The 23,588-nt window shown below is 42.4% G+C and overlaps 2 protein-coding genes across 2 annotated transcripts; both read left to right on the forward strand.

Moving 5' to 3' along the window:
• Positions 1-456: 456 nt before the first annotated feature.
• LOC146634725 (uncharacterized) lies at positions 457-5,201 on the forward strand. Its single transcript, XM_085349945.1, has 6 exons — positions 457-496; positions 1,803-1,844; positions 1,937-2,206; positions 2,391-2,633; positions 2,717-2,911; positions 5,134-5,201. Exons 1-6 carry the CDS (start codon positions 466-468, stop codon positions 5,199-5,201), a joined length of 849 nt encoding a protein of 282 aa, XP_085206071.1. The 5' UTR covers positions 457-465.
• A 12,714-nt stretch (positions 5,202-17,915) lies between these two features.
• LOC146634726 (uncharacterized) lies at positions 17,916-22,863 on the forward strand. The gene is made up of 6 exons (XM_085343244.1): positions 17,916-18,003; positions 18,267-18,308; positions 21,835-22,089; positions 22,177-22,413; positions 22,497-22,709; positions 22,787-22,863. Exons 1-6 carry the CDS (start codon positions 17,916-17,918, stop codon positions 22,861-22,863), a joined length of 912 nt encoding a protein of 303 aa, XP_085199370.1.
• Positions 22,864-23,588: the final 725 nt, after the last annotated feature.

Below are 23,588 nucleotides of genomic sequence, written 5' to 3' on the forward strand. Positions count from 1 at the left end.
CCTCCCTCCCTCAGAGAGAAACTTCCTGAGCTGCTTCCCTCAGGCAGGAGGCTGCAGTCCATCAGGGTCAGAACCTCTCAGCACCAGAGCAGTTTCGGTCCATGTGAAGTTGAACTACTGAACATGAGCTTTATTCCTCCAGCCCGTCCCCTGGTCACTTTACAGTTAATGAATTACAATAACACACTCTTACTCAGACTATGAACACATTAGACTCCCTCGCAGGGCCATCTTTCTCCTAATCTGTGCATCTTTGTCACTTTTATTATTTCCAATCATGAAACAAATATCATATTAGACAAATACAAACTGAGTAAATACACAATGCAAATATTGTTGAAACTTACCCGCTGTGTGGGTGTGCTTCTCATCAGTGGAGCGTTTGCTCAGACAGTGAAAGTGTTAACAGGGAAGTTGTGAAGCTGAAGACGTCTACGCTGCTCAGACTTAAAGCATTCAGACACCATGAAGACCCTGTCTGCCTCTCTGCTCCTCGGTGAGTCAAACGTTCATCTACTCATTTATCCATGATATCATCTGCCCAGTGTTGGGAAGTAAAAGAATACATGTACCGGTGTTACGTATTTAAAATACAAAATATGGGTAACTGCATTCCTTTACAGTTACTGTTTATATAGGTGGTAATCAGAAGTTACTTTGTTGAAATAAATTGAATACACGGCGGTCATTTCCAGTTTCATATGTTAGCTTATCCCCTGTCTATGCCTTCTCCAATTTTGGTGCTTAATTGCAGCCCGGGGCAGGCTTAGCTCTGTTGGCATATTTCGCATTGCTGAGAGCAGCTGGCCTGGGTTTGAGTAGCATTAATCAGTGAAATCAGGTGTTTTTAATCTCATGACCACAGGTGTATACAACGCAGCAGCTGCCATGCAGACTGCTTTTAGAAACATTAGTCAAAGAATGGATCTTTCTAAAGAGCTCAGTGAATGCGAGTCTAGAACTGCAACAGGATCATAACACGTCGGTTTGGAAAAATCTTTTTTATTCTATTTTATTCTAAATGTTGCCTCTTTCAAACCATCTGTCCTCTCTGTCCAAAATGTGAACATTGGCATCCTCAAAGAGTGACCTTTGTCCTTTACATGCAGATGGACAGCTGAGTCTTGTCCTGTGGAGGTGGCTCTTCTGTGCTGTGCCATGCGCTTGTGAAGTGGCTGTTTGGTCTCTCCAATGTAGAGGTCTGAGCATTCCTCGCTGCATTGTACAGCAAACACCACATTGTTAAGTCTGTGTTTTGGCGTTTTGTCTTTCGGGTGAACCAGTTCGTGTCTGGGTGTGTTGCTGGATGTCAATAAACTGGATGACTGAGAACCTCCACAGACAGATTCTAAATTTTCCACAGTCGGCTCTAAGTGAAATTATTTCACAGAGGAAACATTTAGTAACCACAGCAGCTCATCCCGGAAGTATAAGACCATATACGGTCACAGAATACAGTCATCGAGTCTCGAGGCAATTGGTGTGTAAAAGTCACGTAAAATGCGGAGCTCCAAACGTCCTGTCAAGATCAGCACAGACACTGTTCACCGCAAAATTCATCAGCATAAAGTTTTTATTTTAATGAGGAGACTAACTGCTGTAGTTTGAAAGATAAATTATTCTCTTTCTAGCTTAATATAAAAAATACAAACTACACAATAAAATGACATCCAACACTTCTGAGCTTGAAAGAAGAATGGCTCATGCAAATACTAAATTCCCTCTGATGACCGTTCCAGGGGTAACTTGTCCGTAGTAACTAATGACCTCTGACCTTTACTGACTCTGTCCTCCTGTTGCAGGTGTGTGTGTGCTGCTGCTGTCTGCACCGACTGTTTCTGCAGGTGAGGAGATGGAAGTGAAAACCATCAGTGAGACTCCAACAAGAACACAAATACACTTACTGTGTGTGTGTGTGTGTGTGTGTGTCCTCCAGTGTCTCTGTCTGTCAGTCCAAACCTTCAGCAGGTCTTCAGAGGATCTTCTTCAGTGTCTCTGAGTTGTGTTGATGATGGACAGACAGCTGATGGATGGACAGTGAAGAGGACCAGAGGAGGACTCACTGAGGACTGTGGAGCAGCTGCAGGCTTTGGGAGGGTTCATGGTTCCTCCTGTGTTCTGGATCGCTCCGTCTCCTCTGATGGACGTTACTTCTGTGAGAACTCATCTGGACAGCAGAGCGATGAAGTGTCCATCAGTGTTTCAGGTAGAGACAGGGAGATGTTCCAGCTGTGTCTCTGTGCAGATGTTTCCAGATGTTGGATACATGTCTGTCAGTGAGCTGAGAGTGTGAGACTGTGACAGGAAGACAGCGAGGTGCTCATTCAGACAGGAAGCAGCTCATCTGAGAGGAGCTCTTGACTCTGCTCTGTTTGTGTTTCTGTTGTCAGATAAAGGTGTGATCCTGGAGATTCCTGCACTTCCTGTGTGGACAGGAAGTGATGTCACTCTGCGTTGCAGAGAGAGGCGCGGTGACACAGCTGCTGCTTATTTCTCCTTTAATGGACGTCATGTTGGAGCTGGAACAGCAGCAGAGCTCGTCATCAGAAGGGTCAAACAGGCTGATGAAGGTCTCTACTCTTGTGCTACTGAAGCATTTGGATCGTCTCCTCAGAGCTTTCTGAGGGTCAGAGGTCAGAACAGTGACATCACTTCCTGTTTACAGACATGACCTGCTGATAAAATGATTGAACCGTCTGCATCATCTCTCCTGCAGATCCTCCTCAGCACAGGAGCTCAGACTCCACTCCTCCTGTGAACTCTTCTGCTGACACTGCTTCATCACCTCCTCAGGGTCTCACCTCCTTTCTCACTGCACTCATAGCAGGCCTGGTTCCTGTGGTTCTTCTGGTTCTGCTCTTGGTTCTAGTTCCACTTCTTTTCTACTGCAAAAAGCAAAATGAAGCAAATGGTACGACCTCTGTCACATTGACTTCATATGTTTTATTTTTCATCACAACAAGGAGCCCAGCTGCTGCAGTCTGAGGCCAGATGTTTCCATTTTGGTTGATCTCAGCTGCTCCTTTAAGAGAACTTTTGGTTTGATAAAGCTTCAGATGTTTCAGTGGGTGAAACAGCTGGACTACAGGCAGGCTAGCTGAGCAATGTTATGGATTCAAATATTGGGGATGGAGACAAGAGAAAAAACCACAATAACAACACTGGTCCGGCCGGGTTGAGTCAAACAATGATTTTAATGATCACACGCGTGGGAGATGGACACTGATGCAGACAGCATCAGATCTCAAAATGGTGGAGCATTGCTCAAACTCTTATAGCCTCTGGTGCCTCCACCTTATCATAAAAGCCTAAACATTCACATGCTTTCTCTCACACGGCGCCTAAGCTACGACCTTGGCTCCCTGTTTATCTGCTCCTGCTGAGATGGGGCAGAAAACTCCAGCATGTTCTCTTCTAATCAGACAAATAAGGCGATGACTTTCTGCGAACAGTATTTCTTATAACTCAGCAGTATAATGCATCATAAACAATATCATTCATTCACAATAAATCAGCAGTCTAATGTAATGCAAATCAGTCTAACTAATGCAATAGTTATCAGCTTCTTCTAATTCAGGAGAATAATGCAAACTAAAACTACATAACAATTCACAATCTTTAATTAGGGGTCTAACATGGCATAAAATAATATTATAATCTCACACTCACCCTGATGAGCTCTTTAGAATAAACACTTAGGCCTTCAGGTCAGAGGTCACTGTTGGTCCCACGTACTCGGTTCAAAACACCAGTGGATTGTGCTTTTCAGGCAGCGGCACCAGGGTCGTCTCCCCCGCTGTGTTTACGCTGAATCCACTGAGTGTCTTTAAAAAGCAGCTGAAGGCATTTCTGTACAGACAAGCTTTTAATTAATTCATGGTTGCATATTATTATTTTATTGATACTTCTGCTTTTATTGAGGAGCAGTTTGTGGTTTTTATCTGTGAGTGTGTGATCTACTGTGAACACATTTTACTTATGGTACTGTAAGGTCATTAAGATCAGACGGGCTGCTGTGAGGAGCTGACATCATGTTTGTCTCTGAACAGGAAGCTGAGGACACCCTGGGCCTGATGGACCTTCATCCTTCCTCTGCTCCTCTTCTTCATGCTGCCTGTGCTTTAGTCTGTTTAAAATACAGCTGTTAGCTGTCACCTGTGCACACAGTAACATCTGCTCAGGAAGCAGGTTCAGTAACTCTGAGTTTCCTGTTGTCACCTGTGCAGGTTTCAGACTTGCACACAGACACTGTGTGCACCGTGCTGCACTCTAACACACTCTCACACTGATGGAGGCTGCAGGCTCTTTAGCACAGAGGTCCTCTGACTGCCAATCCACAGTCTCTGATTGGTGGGGACCCGCTGCACCCCTGAGCCACAGACAGAAGCAGTAGTGAGAGCTGAGTCTGTGTGACAGAGCGTGGATGTGAGCCTGAGTGGGCAGGTTTCTGTGGTCACACAGCAGGAACCACTCACTGTGAGCTCAGCAGCCTGATGTTCACACAGACACACTTAGGCAGCAGCAGGTGCAGCAGGTGAGGTCAGAGCACAGAAGCACTGAGATGAGCCGACAGCGCCCTCTGCTGGTCTCAGTTTGAGCTGCTGCTGATCGTCCACAGACCATCGTTGTTCATTCCTTTTTCCTCCTACATGCTCTCCTTCACACTCTTTACATGTTTGTACTAAAGATCAGGAGCCATGGCTTTCTGGATGTGTGTCATCTGTTGCCATGGTAACTGACCCTGTTCAAGTTATCCTTCTTACTGGGACCAAAAGCTGAGTTTCCTTCATCTGAGGATTAACAAACTCAGAGTTTCACTCAAACCTGCTTCCTGTAAGAGAAAGTGTGTGTGTGTGTGTGTGTGTGTGTGTGTGTGTGTGTGTGTGTGTGTGTGTGTGTGTCTGTGTGTGTGTGTGTGTGTGTGTGTGTGTGTGTGTAATCTTTTTTGCTTTTGTTTTTCAATGATTTTTTTTAATGTTTTCTAAACGTTTGATTGGATAAAAAGAATAAAACTCTTTGTTTGTTTTGGGGAACCTTTGTATCATCATTATCAGATCTGTCCTGTGTCAGTGGAAGAATCAGCACACCTGTCTGATGTTTCCCTCTGAGCTCTTTATTGTAAAACATTTACAGGTCTGAGCTCCATCAGAGTACATGTGGGTCCGACCAGCTGGTGTGCTGAGCTGCCACAGCCCTGCTGAGGGAACAAGTCCTGGTCCTGAGCCAAAGTCCAGTCTGAGGTCTGAGAGACTCTGTGTTCTCTGAACTGTTCAAATATCTCTGTGTGTAGTCACACTGAGAGTTTTTTTATCATCACACTGAATAAAATAATAATAAGACTGCAATAAAAACATTTCAGTCTCTAAAATCACAATAATCATGATCTATACTGAAATCCGTCCTGATTTAAATTGTGATCATAATAATCATGATGATCATTTTGGCAGTGCTGATGCATGCTGGACTCCTGCCTCACACAACCTCAGTGAGGAGTTAATAATAAACTTTAACTCCTGCAGGAGGAGAACGTGAGGATCATGGGTCGACCAGATGATCATGAAGGAGTCCACAGTTTTATGATTGAGCTGATGTCAGCACTGACAACATCAAAAAAACAAACAAACCATCATCTCCTCATGAAGTGGATTCAAAGACTGTTTGAATTTACAGATATGGCTGTAAAATACGATGAATATCAGATAATCACCAACTGCAGATGCTGATCATCTAAATCCATCAGAGTTCATCACAACTGAACATCACAGCTCTGAAGCTTCTAAACACATTCACACATCAGTGTGTCCAGCTCCAACTACACAGAAACACACGGTTTACACAGGCAGAGGGTCAAAGGTCACGGGACAAACTAAGATCATTTAAAATATGAGGATTATTTTTAATGCTAATGAAAATCACATGCAGTCAGTGACTCAGTCTGGAGCTCATGGACTGTGATTCCCCGAAATCTGTGATTCAGTTCTCTCCATGGCCTTCATGATAGACTACTCAATATGGTTTATTAACACATTTTACAAGGTCAACTTTGACCTTGAAGGTCAAGGTCAAATGTTTAGCCAAGCTAGCGTTTGACAAAGCCCTGGTGTATTGTTGTGAAGTTTGAAGATAAATATACAAAGTTTCTACTGATTTTTTATATTTGCTATGACCTTTGACCTGTTATTGGTATGTACCATGACAGAAAATTTGAACATTATATGTTGAAAACTGTGGACGTGGACTGTAGCAGAGTAGCAACGAGTAGACACAAGACTGCAGCGAAGCAACAAAAAAACCTTTACTCCAGCGCGTAGACACAGCCCAGAAACAACAAAATAACATTCAGTGTGTAGACACAGCCCAGAAACAACAAAATAACATTCAGTGTGTAGACACAGCCCAGAAACAACAAAATAACATTCAGTGTGTAGACACAGCCCAGAAACACCTCTAACAAGCTCAAAACCAGACCTACTCAAACAACAACACCGTTTAAGTCCAGTAGAAGAAACCCAAAGATGGACACTGACAGAGCTCTGTGACCAAACCAAAGAAAAGAAGGAAGAGCGAATACTTATAAGTTTACACTTCCCAAACTGTTCATCACATCTGATAATCTTTTGTTCTTTTAAGAAATGAAACACATTTTATTCATTGACATGAAAGTGATGATACTATAAGCTGTACATGACATCATTTTCCAGGTAAAAGATGATATTTTTGTGTGAGCTGAGCTGGAACAACCCTGCTCGACCTGCCATTGTAATATTTGATGTGAAACATTATCACCTGTAACTTTAGCACTTTTAGGCAAGTGTTGTTATGATTTTGGGATTTTTAAATAAAACAGAATTAAATCAAATAGACTGAGAAAACAGAAATTTGCAATCTATGAATAAACCTCATCCAAACCATGTGCACAAGTGTAAAAGGTCATTCAACCAATGAACTGTTTTAACTGTCATGTTTGGATTCAGCTCATGATGAACAAAGAGCACATTTTGTCCCAGAACAGACGACACAGGCTCAATCCTGAAGAAACAAACTACTGTACGACAGAGCACATGCTGCTTATCAGGAACAATCTCCAAGAAAACTGATTAATATGAACTCACTGCTAATGAGACCAGCTGAGGACCTGGTGGAAACAATCACAGACCAGTGACCAGTGAGTACAAAGCCCCCAAAACACCAACAAATAGAAAGAAGACTAAAAGGAGGTGTGGACTTGATGAGACCATGACGAGATGTGTGGCCTTCACGGGACCACTAAGACCTCGTTGTACAGAGTCTTCTTGATGGTTGGATATGGTAACAGGGATGTTAGCGTGACTCTGAGGGCGTCTCTGCTGATCAGACTGACGTCTAATCATCAACATGAAGTCTGCATCTATAGCTCTGCTCCTACAAGTGCTAATAAACATAAACACAGCTGCTGAGTGTGCATGAAAGACCCTACTGTGACACCGGCAGTACAAATGTGTCACAGAGGATACCTTAAATCAGACACACGGGGGGAGTTTAAAGCAAAGTTCCAAAAGGGGGCAGCAGTCCACTGGTGACCATGGCAACACTCCTTAACAACGTCACACTTTATGGTCATCTGTTCGTGGTGGGGTGTGGTTTGTGGCTCTGCAGAATGGGAGGGGTGGAGTAGCAGCTTAGGTGTGGTGTCAGAGGAGGCTGGTCGTCACAGCTGGTGAGCATCATCCAATCACACCTACATTAATACTAATATAGTACTGTTAGCCAAAAGTCACAGCAAACTCTATTTATAAAGTTTTCTTATTTATAAAACTTTATTTAAAAACTGCAACCTGATATGCTGGAAATAGCAACACAATAAAATGTAAATAAAATAATACAAATAAATATAAAACGAACAGAATTAAATTACAACACAAAATGAGAGCATCAACACAATACAACATATAATTAAACTCATATAGCAGCAGTATTACAGAGCGCAGAGTGAATGTGAGGCAGATAAAGCAGCAGAGTGAGTGCGAGAGGAAACAGCTGCTGTGTTAATAAAGTTTCATGTGTTTGAAGGACAGCACGGAGGCCACAGACCGATCTATGATTAGAATAGTTTGAGGGGTTATAATTAGATCATTCATTACATGTTTAAAGGCTTTTATTCTCTCGGCTGCAGACTTGCTGCTGTAATAAATAGTAAATGAATTCAAACATAATCTGTGTACAGATCTGATCTGAGGTCAGCTGGTGCACTGCTGGTGTTTCAGGGTCAGATGTTTGCAGAGCAATAAAGTTTTTCCAAAATTCTTCACAGTCAACAGAAAAAATGAGTCCAGTGATCCTGTATGTTTGTTGCTGATGCTCATCATTGAAGCACAGAGACTTCAGATATTAAATCACTAACACTGCAATAATATCATAAATAACTAATACTGCAACAACAGTGTGACCTCCAACATGAATGCTTACAGCTTCAGGTCACAGAGGTGGGCCCTGATTGTCACTTTCTAAAATGATTTTCCATCTTTATCATTTTTCAAAAACCAGATTTATTAAAAACTGCAGCCAAATCAGTTTTAGTTAATTAGTGCTGATGCTGGACCGACATTAATATGTTACTAACACAATATTAATAAACATAACTCATTCTCTGTCACGGTTGTTAAAGAGTGGACTCAGGCAGGAAAGGAGCCCCTGTTCACACCCCTGACAAGCATACTGACATGTAACACGGAGACGTTTACTTTGTTCTACAGTTACCATAAAAACACACACTACTGACAATATCAGTGTTTCTGTGTTACCTGTAACACCTGACTGACTCTACAGGTCTTTTATCAGTTCCCAGAGTCAGAACCAGACACGGAGAAGCTGCATTCAGCTTTTATGCTCCTTATATCTGGAACAAACTCCCAGAAAGCCTCAGATCAGCTGAAACACTCAGTTTATTTAAATCCAGGTTGAAGACTCACCGAGGTCTTTACACTGGCTGCCTGTCCGTCAGAGGATAGACTTTAAAGTCCTGATGCTGGTCTATAAAGCTGTGAATGGTTTAGGACCAAAATACATCAATGACCTCCTGACCCAGTATGAACCTTCCAGATCCCTCAGGTCATCTGGATCCCAGGTGTGCTACCTGTGAGTGTCTGCAGGTAAATAGCATATAATCCTGTTAATTACAAGGGATCAGCTGTGAGGCGTATTATAAAGAGTTTCACAGTGAGGGTCTGATACTGGGACACACAGGGAGACTTGCCTATGGGTCACCATGGCAACGGGTGAATAAAGGGCAGAGCCTCCATTGGATGGTACCAGTGCAGCAAGAATGAAGGTGTAAGTAATGACTAGGGATGGGTATCGTTTAGGTTTTATCCGATACCGGTGCCAAACCGGTACTTTTGAAACGGTGCCGGTGCTTAAACGGTGCTCAAACTGGTGCTTAAAGAATGGAGAACACAAACTTTGTCCTAAACCTCTCATGTTCAGCTGGTTTTTGTAAAAAGATAACAATGTTAGCCTTTTCTGCAGCTATGGGGCATATATGGTATCACTCTTGGCTGGAAGCAGTGCTTAAACAATGGAAAAAACACAAACTTTGTCCTAAACCTCTCATGTTTAACTGTTTCCCTCTTTTTCTTTGGTCATTTTAGCCTTTTTGGCCAGGGTGAAGGGAGTATCTGCCATCAAACAAGAAGACAGCCGCATGTAGCTATGATGATGTTTGCTAGTTCACCTTACATGCATTAATGTAATAACGTGGTTAGCCTACTCAACGTAAATTACACACGAACAACATTAAGCTACTCAGGCAGAGAAGAACGGCTGCTGCTGCATCATCATCATCATCATTTCTGCTACACTGGCAGGGCTAGGGGCCAGGACTCTCCTCTTCGGGTTTTTGGGGGATGTTGCTAACTCCGGGTCGATAACAGGCACCACACCCGCAGTAGATGTGCTCGGTGTGAGGTCTCGCAGCAAGCTATCAAATACGGCGCATTTCTGGGCTTTTAACAAAACGCTATGCGTCACCAGGTGTTTCATCGGATTTGAGGTGTTACCTCCTTTGACAGTATCACAGTATCAGCTTAAAGCACTTGTTGCTGCTGAGTTTGCATCTTTTGCTGTGAAGTACAGCCAGACTTTTGACCGCTTCGCCTTGGACATTTTTAATCTGTAGCTCTGCTCTAAAAGAACGTACATACCTGGACCCGCCTACTACACTTGCAAAGGTAAAATGATTGGCTAGAATTCAAAGTGTATCACATCTCAGGAAAAAAGCGCATGGTATCCGGTGCCATCATCCCGGATAATCCCTAGTAATGACCATATTAATGTCGAGAGGCCTGATAAACAAAGTGACCAAAGACAAATAATCCCTGATGTCTAATCCAGAATCACAGAGATTATTCTGCTGTGATGAACACGCCTGTTTATGATCAGTATGAATGTGAAAAATGTAAAACAGCTTGAACGTCAGGCCTTGGTCAGGTGCTTTAAGCAGAGAGGTGGTGAGAGGTGAGTCACATCAATGCTATCAGGACATATTCAGGGAAAACCTCATTTAAACATCAGCTTCTTCATTCTGCAGACGTCAGCTGACTAAGTGAGGTCAGAGTAGACAGGGCTGACCTGCTTCAGTCTGTGTCAGATGCAGCAAAGCTGGAAACAGTTTGTTGAACTCTTTTAAAAATGACCAGAATCAGCTGATGTACAGAAATAACACCATGATGAGGCTGAAGGTATAACATCCACCCACCAACACACCCACCGTGGGTTTGTTGTTACAACAGGTGGGTGTTACAGCCAGCTGTGAGGACAGCCGGCTGTAACACCCACACACAGACACTAGGTGGCAGCAGAGTGTGAGCACAGACATCAGTGATGGAGGTGATTGTGCAGTGACAGGTGGAGCTGTGATGAACACATGATCAGATCTCAGGGACCTGAGTGAGATCGTGTCTGCGTCACAGAATCATAAAGAGACAGATGAACTTAATCAGAAAAGCACCATCACAGCCTCCTTGTTCCTGTGTGCTGGCTCAGTGTGTGACACGTTACCCAGTCAGCACCTGTTTAAACAGAACCATCATGGCTGATTAACATGTGGCAGGTACCTGACAGGTGGCTAGGTCATATTTTTATACTTGATCTCCTTAATTTGAAAGCTTATCAGAGACAGATACTTTATTGATAACACAGGGGAAATGTTTGTGTTACAGCAGCATAAAGTTCAGTCTACGATGAACACAGTTAAATAAAAGTGTCACCGACACAGAGAGAGACCTTACATCAAACAACACACCAAGTACTAGAAACACAGATAAACTCAAGAGACACTGGAAAGAACTAAAGTCAAGACTAAACCGAACAAAGCTAAAGCTAAAGTCATCTTATTAATGTAAAGGAAAAATAATGAGTCCACACAATCACAGATGGAGAAAAGGCTTTTCCACCAACTGTTTCCTGTTCACAATCAGGCGTCCAATTAGTGTCCTCCTCCAACTTAAGTAGAGAGCAGCTGATCATGCAGTTACCCACAGGTGAGTTGATCATCCCAGACAGTGGAGCTGAAGGACAGGAAGTAACAGGGGGACACGCTGCTGGCGGGGGCCGTCCGACCATGACACTAACAGGTCCCATGATGTAGAGATAATCAGTGTTAGGTGTCAGTGGTCATAAACTTATGCCTGACTGGTTCATGGTGACTCACTGAAACAGACTCTGACATCATTCTGCAGCAGAGCCTCAAATATATCAGCAGCATTAAAAAGGAGATTTTACCCAGACTTTGGTTTTTGGGAGATGTAATTGCCTTCTGTATGTATCCAAACAGGTTGATTCTGTTCATGTGGACACAGTGGGAGAAACGTTTCATCACTCATCCAAGTGACTTCTTCAGTCTTAGCTGGTCTTTAATCATTGGTCGAGACAGTTTGCATATTAATGATCATAAACTGGCCTCACAGCCCGTTGCTCCTTCAGTGGTGTTAGTTTCAGTCATTGTGCAAAGGTACTGTTTATAAGGTTTGGCTTTGTTTACGGAAGTGGCTCTTTCAGGTGGCGGATGCTGAGGCACCTCTGGCCTGGATGCACGTCCTCGCGAGAGCCGATTTCAGCAGACCACAAAGCCTCAGCTGAAGCATCTCACTGTGTCAGTAAATGTTGACAGTCTGGCGATCTCACAGCTGTGGTCATGTTTGTGCGTACAAACACAAAGTGTCTGTCTGTTTGTCTCTGCGCTCACCTCTCAGACCTGCTGAGGCTGAAGCAGGATTAAAAACAACTTGTCGTGTGCAGTCAAACAGAAAACGTGAAAGCATTTTCACACCTTGGTAGGACTGAGCTGTACGTGGGAGTCGTGATGAGATCAGCTCTGCTGTTTGTGTCCTTCTCAGGAACTCTTTGTCCTTCAGATCATCTGCTGTTTTGTCTTTAATGAAACGCCCACATTAAGCCATCGGCTCTCTGACTGTTACACTAATTCTGTTTGTGTAGCTTTGTAACTTCTGTGTCTTTGGACTTATGTTGTACTTGTAATGTCATCACCGCCTGTTGCTGTGTTTGACTTTTAAACAGCTATTAAAGTTCACACAGCAGTTCTTTGGATGAATACACAAACTAACCTGAAACTAGAGATGGCACGATACCACTTTTTTATGTCCGATACCGATACCGATATCATAAATTTGGATATCTGCCGATACCGATATGAATCCAATATAGTGTTTTTTAATCAACAAAACTGTTTTTTAAAATATCTTGCGGCATTTTGTATAAGTTCATACTCAAGTTTAAAACAACAACTACACTAAAGCTATTCTGTTATACCTGTATGCAAAAAAAATATTTCATAGTTCAGCAATACTGATCAATCTAATAAACTTAAACCTACACCATCCTCCCTATTCTGGTATTTTAAAGAGTACTTAGCATAAATATTAAGCAACCTAACTAATAGGGTTCCAACTCCCAGCAACAACAAAAATAAATAAATAAAAAATAGGGAACCACCCCTCACGCTCCACCTCATGATGCTTAATCGACGTAATCAACCTTAATTTGATGCAGTGTGGAAAAAAAATGCACAGAAATCAATTATTTTTCAAGAAATATTAAATAGATTCAACATCTTTCTTCAACAAAATTGCAGACTGCACAGATGGTACCTTCCCAAAGGAAAAAGTACTATAGCTTACTAGGGTATATATATTAGACTTAATAGTCACTATATACAGTAATTGACTTCTATTCATTTTACATCAAATTAAAACTTTGGGTGTCAGATAATTATTTATTAAAAGCTCGACATTTTAAATGAGAATAAGAAAGAAAAGTATGTCTTTGTGCCCCCTTTTCCCTGTTAATGCCCTATCGGCCCCCCTGGCTAAACTTTGCTAGATCCGCCCCTGCACAGTTACCAGCCGTCAGCTACGTAGAAAAGATCCTCGAGTAGAAAGTAATATTAAATAAATTCTAACAACAGCTGATCAAGCTTAAACGTGCTGCTGTTGTTCAGCCGCTGGTTTCCTCTTTCTGGTGCAAAATGGGCCAAAAACAAACAAGAGAGACGGACTGGCGACAGAAAAGCCGATCAGCTGATCGTTAAGCAGTTTCATGATTGAAGTAGCAGCAAGAAGAGGCAGTCGCTTGTTAAGCTTAACGCAGGAATGCTTTACAAACATTCAGAGATGGACTTACACACTTGCTTTACTTCTCTCGGGGATAACTTTGTCGGAGATGAAATGCCGGGTTGCTAGCGAAGCTCCACATGCTATCCAGACCACCGACAGGTCCCGCATGCCACAGCCGCTCTATCACGTGATGCATACTGCTCCGACGTGCTAACGTTCTGAGGTGAGTTACGGCGTGTTGCAAGTTTTGTGAGGTGCTTTCGTGATATTTAATGGATCGGATTACATTTTTTATTTTTCTCCGATATCCGATCCAGTAATTTAGGTCAGTATCGGACCGATACGTAATATCGGATCGGTCCATCTCTACCTGAAACGTTTTCTAATCACAATTTGTGCTAAAATAATTTTAGAAAAAAAGTCAAAGAACAGTTCTGGGCCCTAAAAAGCATCAAATGACAATCTGTGGTCAAACTAATTTAAACTTAAATGACTTAAACTGTTGGTCAGATGTCATGATACACCACTAAATTAGTCCTGACATCGAAACCAGAATCTATTTCTGTGTGGAGGCCTGAAGTGACCATAAGGAGAAAAACATAAGTTTAAAACTGATTAAAACAATGTGCACAGGTGAAACGATCAGCAATTTATATCCCTCAGCTGGAGTTAAACAAAAAACCATTACACCATGCTGCCGCCTGTAATACCTGATCAGCACTCGCTAGGAATCAAAACAAACCATGTGTCTGTGAAGGTTCTCAGTCATCCAGGTCATCGTAGTCTAAGGAGCTTGGAAAGAAAAGCGTCTGGACTTCTTTAAGTCGCTTGAAGACGTTTCACCTCTCATCCGAGAAGCTTCTTCAGTTCTAAGGTCAAATGTTTCCAGTCTCAAAACTTTGTTTTCTGCATTATTCATTCACTTATTACCAGTGTTGGTCAAGTTACTTGAAAAAAGTAATCAGTAACTAATTACTGATCACTTCCCCAAAAAAGTAATCCTATTACTTTACTGATTACTTATTTTTGAAAGTAATTAGTTACTTAGTTACTTTTTAAAAACACGATTTACAACCTGAATAGGTGATAAAGCGATAGATCTTTCAGCCCAATTCTACTTTTTCTGCATAATCCATCATACAAAATGTAATCAAATGGAAAAGTCTCTTTTTAAAACTTGTTTTATTAGTTTTAATCTTTTAACTTTATGCATCAAGCAAAAATGTAATTATATGCAACATTCTGACTGGAAGAAATTAGTTTAACATTTAAACCTATTTTCTGCACATTCCAGCACATAAAATAAAATATTTTTTGTGTTTACACTCAGTCTTTCAAATAGATGCAAGTAAAACACAGCAGAAAATAAATAAAGTCACAGACTCAGCGGTCCTGTTGCTCTATTTTCACCTGTAAAGCAGGACTGCAGTAGGCGGAGGTTTACCCTGGTGCAGGTGTGCCGCGGTCAGTGGAAGAATCCGCGAGTTTCTCTGTGAGTTTCCCATTACGTCGTAGCTACTCGGTGCTTGTTGGAAGTTTAGGGGTTTTTTCGCTGTAAAAAGAAGTTTTCTTCCCACGCACGATGGACACTAATGTTTTTGTCACTTTTTATGGAATCAAACTCAAAGTAAGGTCAGTACTTCCACGCTTTAAACGCTGCACGCTCATACTCTCTCTGCACTCGATATATGATCCATTGTTGATCTGCACACAGCTGTTGTGAACGGCGCACTCGCTTACGTCACTGTCGTGAGACATTCTCGCAAAAAATCACGGTTTTAGTAACGCAGTAACGCAGCGTTCCTACGGGAAAGTAACGGTAATCTAATTACTGTTTTTGCAATAGTAATCCCTTACTTTACTCGTTACTTGAAAAAAGTAATTGGATTACAGTAACGCGTTACTGCCCATCTCTGCTTATTACCCACCAGTCTACCGTTGTTTACAGCGCTGTCTTTTTCTTTTTTCACTTAAATGACCTCGGACAAGAAAGCCTCATTTCTGCTGTTCAATACTGAAGAAATTTAAACTTCTTAAAATTATGCAAAATTGCAGAATATTGCAGAATATTTTAAGGTTATCTGCTATAAAAAGCCAGACCAGGAAAATCTCCTTCATGTTTTTCTGTTTTATTCTCAGTTACTTTCACACAAAGGCATCTGCTGTGATGTTTACAATGCTGATGAAGTCTCACATGTATCAGTGCTGATAAATGATCAGAATTATAATATTTCTGACTGTCTGAGGCTAAGTTGAATCAAACCGGGACTTTGAGAACCAGAATCGAATGGATGATAGAAATCAGTGATGATACCCAGCCCTAGTGAGCAGCCTAGGCCTGAGAGAGTGGATGTAGCTGTGGGTAATAAGAAAAGATGAAAAGAACGATTGATAACTTTTTCGTTAAGGCCTGATCCTTCTGAAATTCATAGCCAGCTCTGACACGGTGCCATCAGTCTTTGAATGCTGAAAAAGCAGCAGTGTATCCAGGAAACACATTATATGCTGCGATAAATGCACTGCCCAAGTGTCCCCTCTCCCCACGGTCTTTCAGCAGCAGACAGCAGCAAACAGGTCGTCAGAGGAGCCGAGATGATGATTAAGTTAAGACAAAAGGACCATCAGGGGGCCCTTTTGTCCCTCTTTGGGGGGGGGGGATACCCCCACTGGGTTTAAATCGGTGTGAAACATTTAATGACCACTAACCCACTGTGACTGTGACTTTCCACAGTAATGAGTAACACAGTCAAACATACCAGTAAGCTTCCTGCCTAAATGTGTTACAGGCTGTAAACAAAAGAGACTCAGCACACAAACACTCACATTTTACATACTTCATGTTCCCCCCATCACAAACAAAAGCAACACAATTCTGTGGGCTACATATTGAACACAGAAACAAAGCATTGATCGACTACAATTTACATCTGGATCAATCCACCCGCCTCTAAATCAGACCCGACCAACACAGACTGAAAGTTCATCACTTCCCATCATCAGTCACGGCTCGCCATCCCGACACCTTTTAAGGAAAAAGATGAAGCAGGAAAAGAAACAGAAACAGTTTCAGGAGCATCATGTAGAGACGTGCAGGATAAAAACACAAACTGAGAGTCGCAGCGCTGTGCAGGACCAAAATCTGACGCTGCAGGACAAATGGACATATATTTAAATCCACAATGAATATCTGAACACCTTCAGCTAACCTGTCAGTCCAACAGTGACCCAGAGCAGACATCCACATAAACAAAAGCAGGAAACACCAGAAGAAGGTGAAAGTTTTAGATGATCCATCTGAAACCTGTGGGGTGACCTGATGAGGTAAATGGTAAATGGCCTGCATTTGTATAGCGCTTGTCTAGTCCATAGGACCCCAAAGCGCTTCACACTACATTCAGTCATCCACCCATTCACACACTGGCGATGGCAGCTACATTGTAGCCACAGCTGCCCTGGGGCGCACTGACAGAGGCGAGGGCGCTCATAGAGCTGCAATGTTACTGCAAACATGGGCAAAAATCTAAAGGTGCTTCTGCAGAGTTTGAGAAACACCTTTAGGGGTCTTCACCTGAATGCAACCAGGTTATTGTAGGTTTTTATTTTATCCCCGTTAATATTCCAGCCCAGTTCAGGGCGATGGTGGCGTTAAAGGTGGAAATGTTCAGGATTAAGGTGAGTTTCCAGACATTTCTGCTGATTCAGTGATCCTGTCATTGTCTCTGACTGTGACTATGATGAAGCACAGGTGAGGCCACATGCTGCTGTTTTGTAGGTTTCTCTTCAGATCTGTGACGCTGTCAGCATGATTTATGATGGACTAGTGACACTTTAAAGTGTGATCTCACCCCAACCGGTCGTGGCCGCCCCTCCCTGAGCCTGGTTCTGCTGGAGGTTTCTTCCTGTTAAAAGGGAGTTTTTTGTTCCCACTGTCACCAAAGTGCTGCTCATAGGGGGTCATATGATTGTTGGGTTTTCTCTGTATGTATTACTGTAGGAGCTACCTTACAATATAAAGCGCCTTGAGGCGACTGTTGTTGTGATTTGGTCCTGTGTCAATAGAGTTGAATAATGTCTCCATTTGGCAGACAGGATCTGTACTCACACACCAGGAGGAGGTCACTTGTTATGATTAAGATGCAGGATTACATGGAAAAAAGATCATTTAATAATGAACTTGTGATGTTGGTGTAACAGAGGGATTCTTCACTTGATGCCTGATTTTGTGCAGGTGCGTTCTGACTGAGCTCAGTCAGACGAGTAGTGAAAGCGTGGAGCAGAGGGAAGTGTTGAGCGTGTAACAGGGAAGTGATGAAGCTGAAAGCGTCTCTGCTGCTCAGGCTTCAGACTCTCAGTCGTCACTCAGACATGAAGACTGCGTCCGTCTGTCTGCTCCAGGGTGAGTGAACATCCTTACAGCTTCATCCAACACGCGCTCAGACAGCACGTCTGCATGAGTGCATCAGGGACGCTTCCACTGATGTATCACCTGAGTATCTGCAGGCACATGAGCTCAGTACCTGTTCTGCTCAGAGTCGGGATGAGGTTCTTGGTTCTGGTTTTCCTTCAGTCGAGGAACATAAAAATCCTAAAACAGCATCATTTCTGAACTGAGCTTTCATTGACCTCTGACCCTCAGTGACCTCTGCCCTCCTGTTGCAGGTGTGTGTGTGCTGCTGCTGTCTGCACCGACTGTTTCTGCAGGTGAGTCTTTTCTAAGTTTATATTTATGATTTCAGGAGACAGTCTGCAGTCATTCCCAGTATTCAGATCTCTGTGACAGAACAGAGTGCGTTTCATATAAACTGAACCAATACTAAATGTTTGTCTAACCGCAGTAATCCCACTCAGTTACATGTAATACAGAGCAGTTACATGTAATACAGAGCAGTTACATGTAATACAGAGCAGTTACATGTAATACAGAGCAGTTACATGTAATACAGAGCAGTTACATGTAATACAGAGCAGTTACATGTTTCCAACATTACTCATTTTTACGGAGTTATTCATTCTTTTGGAAGTGCCGTAAAATTCTAGTTCTTCATATAAGTTATAAATCTTTTTAAATATGGCCTTTTTCATTGGTTGTGAATGGCCTTATGCACAATGTTCTCCACCAGCTGTACTTTTTCCATTAATACATTTTTACTGCTTAAAGTCTTTAAAATAAACTGTTCGCCAGTCTTAATCTTAAGGAAAGCCCTTTGAAGAGGTCCCTCATTGACCCTGTAGTCACAGACTTACAGTAAGTTGTAGATTTTGTGGATAATTTACCAGAGTAAATATCCGTCTGTCATCACCCTTGTTTCCACGTATCAGGATGGTTGACAGATGCATTAAAGAACAACACATCCACCCTTATTCACAATATAATCTGATATTTTTGCTAATAAGGGTTAAGCATAAAACATCCTGGCTTTTACTTTTTGTATTATGACGTACGTATAATAAATGGTTCGTAGGAAAAAGTCCAAATTTATAAATATCAACAGTGTTAAGACAGAGATGATTAAAATTAGCAAACATTTTGTTAATAAGTTTACGCAGGCACGGTCAGTCATTCCCTGTCACATAACACGGACCTTAAATAAGGATTTTTAACTTCATATATCAAATACTTTTCAAGATACTTAATAAAAATATCACATTGCAAAAGACACATAGTGACTGAATCGTACTGTACATTAAACATAAAATTCTCAGACACAAAAATAAAGAAACTTTCCTGCATGAATTAGTGCGACTGCAGTGATGCAGATGCTGACAGATGCCGGTCCGTCATGGTGAAGAGAGAGCCGTTGATTTATCAGTCGATCTGCATCCCTACCCTCACCCATTCTCACAAACTCTGACTTTGACCGAAAGAATAAGATTGTGGATGCAAACGACGGAAATGAGTTTTCTCCAAGGTGTGGCTGTCAGAGAACAATTTCCTGCAGACTGATTCTTTGCTGATTTAGAATACATTTGCACAATAATTGCAAAAGACAGCCAAAGAAAAAATTAAGTTATTTTATTTACATTTAGCTTTGACTCAAACTCAGAATACGAATATCTGACGATGTGTCAGAGGCATGTGTGGTCCTTTAAAATCTGCCTGTGCCTCAAAACTACGTACTGATTGTACTGATTTTTAATGGTCTTTAAAAGTTCTTAAACAAATCTCTTCCACTCTTATGCTGATGACACATACACATTTTTGACAGTTATAATTGATGATTTACAGATTTATAGTCTTTAATACTAACTGTCGAAACATTAATGGCCACAGAGGTTATTTTTATTGACACACTTTAGTTCCATCTCTGGTTAACTGAGCCATACTTTATGTGTGTTGGTACAATTCTCACTATATTTTGAACTAAATGAGGTAAAAACCGTGCTGCACCAGTTGCAGGCATGACAGAGTGGCTTGGCCAACCCCCATTAAAAGGGAGTTGGAGTATTCGAAGCGTGAGGTGACAAAGCATGGATCACAGTTTCCAAGTTCATGCCTGGACAGAAAGGGCTTTGGCTTCGATCTGACGTGATAGAATGAAGATTTCACCGCCATGTGGCCATCAAAACTAAGTGCAGTGTCGATTTTTACCCCAAGATTAGTAACAGAGCTCTTCAAGCAAGGGGTCAGAGCAGCAAAGTGAACATTTGGGATACCAGAAGAACGATTGGGACTGAATAAAATTGCTTCCACTTTTTGTTCATAAAAATGTAAAACATTTAAATCCATGATTTAACTTTGCTAAGACAATCAAGCAGGAGTCCAATCGATGAGCTATCAGAGTGATTGAAAGGTAGATCAAGCTGGCAATCATCAGCATATAGATGAAATGAAATTTCATGTTTTCAGAAGATCACACCAAGTGGCAGGAGAAACAATGGAAACAGTAGTAAAGTGTTCCTGGGTGAGATGTGGACATGCCAGGAACACCCAGGAGATGCTCTGGAGGCATCCTGGTCAGATGCCCAAACCAACAGAATCTGTGACAAAGGGCAGCCCTGGCAGAGTCCAACACCCACTGGGAACGAGTTCCACTTATTGCCAGCTATGAGGACCAAGGTCTTGTAACGGTTTTATGAGGATCTAATGATCCATAGCAATGGGTCGACTAGTGGACGGACTCTCCTTTCCAGCACCCTGCCTTATACAGCACTAACTAATACACACACTAACTAATACACACTCTAACTAATACACACTCTAAATAATACGCACACTAACTAATACACACACTAAGCAGAATGGTATTCTGACAGTTGGCATGGTGGTGGAGGTTTGGCACCATCACCAAACACCACGAAGGTCAAGAGTTTGAGTCTTGTTAGATTAACTGACAGTGATGTCTCTGTTATGGACTGCCAACCTGTCCATGATGTGCCCTGGTTTTTTGATCACTGACAGCTGGTGTAAGCATCCTCATTGGTTCACTGTGAAAAAAATGGATGGTAAATGGCCTGTATTTATATAGCGCTTTACTAGTCCCTAAGGACCCCAAAGCGCTTTACATATCCAGTCATCCACCCATTACATTCACACACTGGTGATGGCAAGCTACATGGATATTTATTCAGAACAAACCAAATACTAAACAGCAGTATGTGAAAACAACATCACCTCAACAGAAATTCAGTTTTGCCAACTAAATAGACAAAGAAGATAGAAATAAAAGTTTTTCCTTAAGTGGATTCGTTGTTATCCTTATTTATAAAGGGATATGATGGTGGTCCACCTCTCCCTGAAATTCAGGGTAAACGTTTTGTAGGTCTCCCAGGTTTCAAGGATGTTCCTTAGAGGGCAAGCCAAATTTCTGGATGAGAACTTTGAAATAAGTGGCAGTCTTCTTCGTCTTCTATTGGCTGCTGCTTTAGCTGGTTCCACAGGAGGTCATCTGCCTCCATCTCATCCTATCACAACATCCTCCTCGGTCACACCAACCCTCTGCACATCCTCCTTCAAGACATCCATGAACCTACTCTTTGGGTTTCTTCTTTTTCCCCTGGCATCTCCATAGTTACCATCCCCCACCTATCAGTTGTAGTCAGTCATGCCAAGTAAAGAGTTAATTGGTCTGCATCCTGTCAAATTCAAATTACCATGGCAACCATGCTCATGTGAGCTGGCTGCACATTTGGATTCTGGTTTTGATGCAGGTCGGTGTGAAGTTTGATGATCATCGTGACGCTGGTCCTCTCCTCTTTGGTGGTGATTATCTGTCTGTCTGTCCTCCAGTGTCTCTGTCTGTCAGTCCAAACCTTCAGCAGGTCTTCAGTGGATCTTCAGTGTCTCTGAGTTGTGTTGATGATGGACAGACAGCTGATGGATGGACAGTGAAGATGACCAGCGGAGGTCCCACTGAGGACTGTGGAGCAGCTGAGATGAGTGGAAGTTTGTGTGTTTTGGATCGTAACTCGTCCTACGGTGGAACCTTCTGGTGTGAAAGCTCATCTGGACAGCAGAGCGATGAAGTGTCCATCAGTGTTTCAGGTACAGTGAGATGTTCCAGCTGTGTCTCTGTTTCTGTGTGACTCCAATCTGATGGTGGAAGTCTGTCTCTGTTTACCTGCTATTCAGAAAAAGGTGTGATCCTGGAGATCCCTGCACTTCCTGTGAGACCAGGAAGTGATGTTACTCTGCAATGCAAGAAGAAGAGTGGTGAAACAGTTCCATCTTTTTTCTTCATGAATGGACGTCTCCTTGGGTCTAAAGCAGAACACGTTATCCCTAATGTCAGGCACTCTGATGAAGGTCTCTACTGGTGCGCTTCTAACACATTTGGATCATCTCCTCAGAGCTTTCTGAGGGTCCGAGGTCAGAACACTGACATAACTCTGTGTTTAAAGACCTGACCTGCTGAGCTGACTCATTAACCTGTTTCATCATGTCTCCTGCAGGGTCTCCTATAAATACTCTCAGAAAGTCCGTCCCTCCACCTCCAGTTTCTGAGGCCAGTTCTTCTCTGTCCACTCTTCCTCCTCTCACCAACTCTTCCTCCCCTTCTTCTCCCTCTGTGTCTTGGATCAGAGTCGTCTGCCACCTGTTGGCCTTCTGCCCGTCCTGCATCTGCACCATCCTGCTCCTGTCCATCTGCTGCAGCAGGAGCTCAGGTACAAACTCAGGCAGATACTCACAGAAACACTTTGATCACGTCAGCACTGTCCTGATTTCTCCACTCTGCCCACAGGTAACAAACATGATGTCTCCATGGAGATGCCATTGGATGTTGACGAGCATGATGACACCACTGAGCATTATGTTTGAGCAGATGGATCCTCTGATAGAATTAAATGTTTCTAAAGCTGAAAACTCTGAAGTCCTCACTCTGAGTTTCTCAATCAGAACCTGATCTGTTCACTGATCGATCAATAACGCTCAAACTACTGATGAATTACTGAATTATTGGATGAAAGCTTTGTTTGACATTGTTAGCATCTTCAAACATTGAAATCTCTGTGCACCTCTCTCAAGTTATTTACTGCATTTCATTTATTTACCACTGGTTCCCAACCTTTGGGAGCCACGGCACATAGTTCACATTAGAAAAATCACACCACCAACAAAAATATCACAGAAAGTATATTGATAGTTTTTCCCTGCACACCAGGTACAGTGGTATCGGCTCGGTTTGTCCCCAGTGTACCTGTTGTACTTTCTTCTGACCACTACTCCTGCTAGGACCTTCATCTGCATCTGAGTTTTCTCCAGAACCAGGTCCGATTGTTTTACTGCCAGTTGGCAACTCATTTAAATAGAGCTGGTAGTTGTACTGCCCTCTAGTGGAAGAGAATGTAATTGTTCCACCCGTTACTCGATTACTTCGAGGACTAATCAGGTGGAACCAGATAATCGTCCACGGCACACCTGATCATTTCTCAGGGCACACCTATGTGCTGCGCCACAGTGGTAGGGAAACACTGGGATATATGGTATCAAACACTGGGAGCGTTCGCCGGCGTTTTACAGAATGATGGTGAAAGAAACGGTTG

This window comes from Diplotaxodon limnothrissa, linkage group LG3, assembly GCF_057381915.1.
Source record: "Diplotaxodon limnothrissa isolate DT_005_m linkage group LG3, D_limnothrissa_male_GT1.1, whole genome shotgun sequence".
Taxonomy (NCBI): Eukaryota; Metazoa; Chordata; class Actinopteri; order Cichliformes; family Cichlidae; genus Diplotaxodon; species Diplotaxodon limnothrissa.

What these genes read in the sequence shown, in the direction of transcription:
- LOC146634725 (XM_085349945.1), top strand. Translation starts at nt 466, where the DNA reads ATGAAGACCCTGTCTGCCTCTCTGCTCCTCG. An exon ending in GTCTGCCTCTCTGCTCCTCG is followed by an intron (nt 497 to 1,802) that starts GTGAGTCAAACG and finishes CTCCTGTTGCAG; the next exon opens with GTGTGTGTGTGCTGCTGCTG. An exon ending in GAGCTTTCTGAGGGTCAGAG is followed by an intron (nt 2,634 to 2,716) that starts GTCAGAACAGTG and finishes TCTCTCCTGCAG; the next exon opens with ATCCTCCTCAGCACAGGAGC.
- LOC146634726 (XM_085343244.1), top strand. Translation starts at nt 17,916, where the DNA reads ATGAAGCTGAAAGCGTCTCTGCTGCTCAGGCTTCAGACTCTCAGTCGT. An exon ending in GTCCGTCTGTCTGCTCCAGG is followed by an intron (nt 18,004 to 18,266) that starts GTGAGTGAACAT and finishes CTCCTGTTGCAG; the next exon opens with GTGTGTGTGTGCTGCTGCTG. An exon ending in AGTGTCCATCAGTGTTTCAG is followed by an intron (nt 22,090 to 22,176) that starts GTACAGTGAGAT and finishes CCTGCTATTCAG; the next exon opens with AAAAAGGTGTGATCCTGGAG.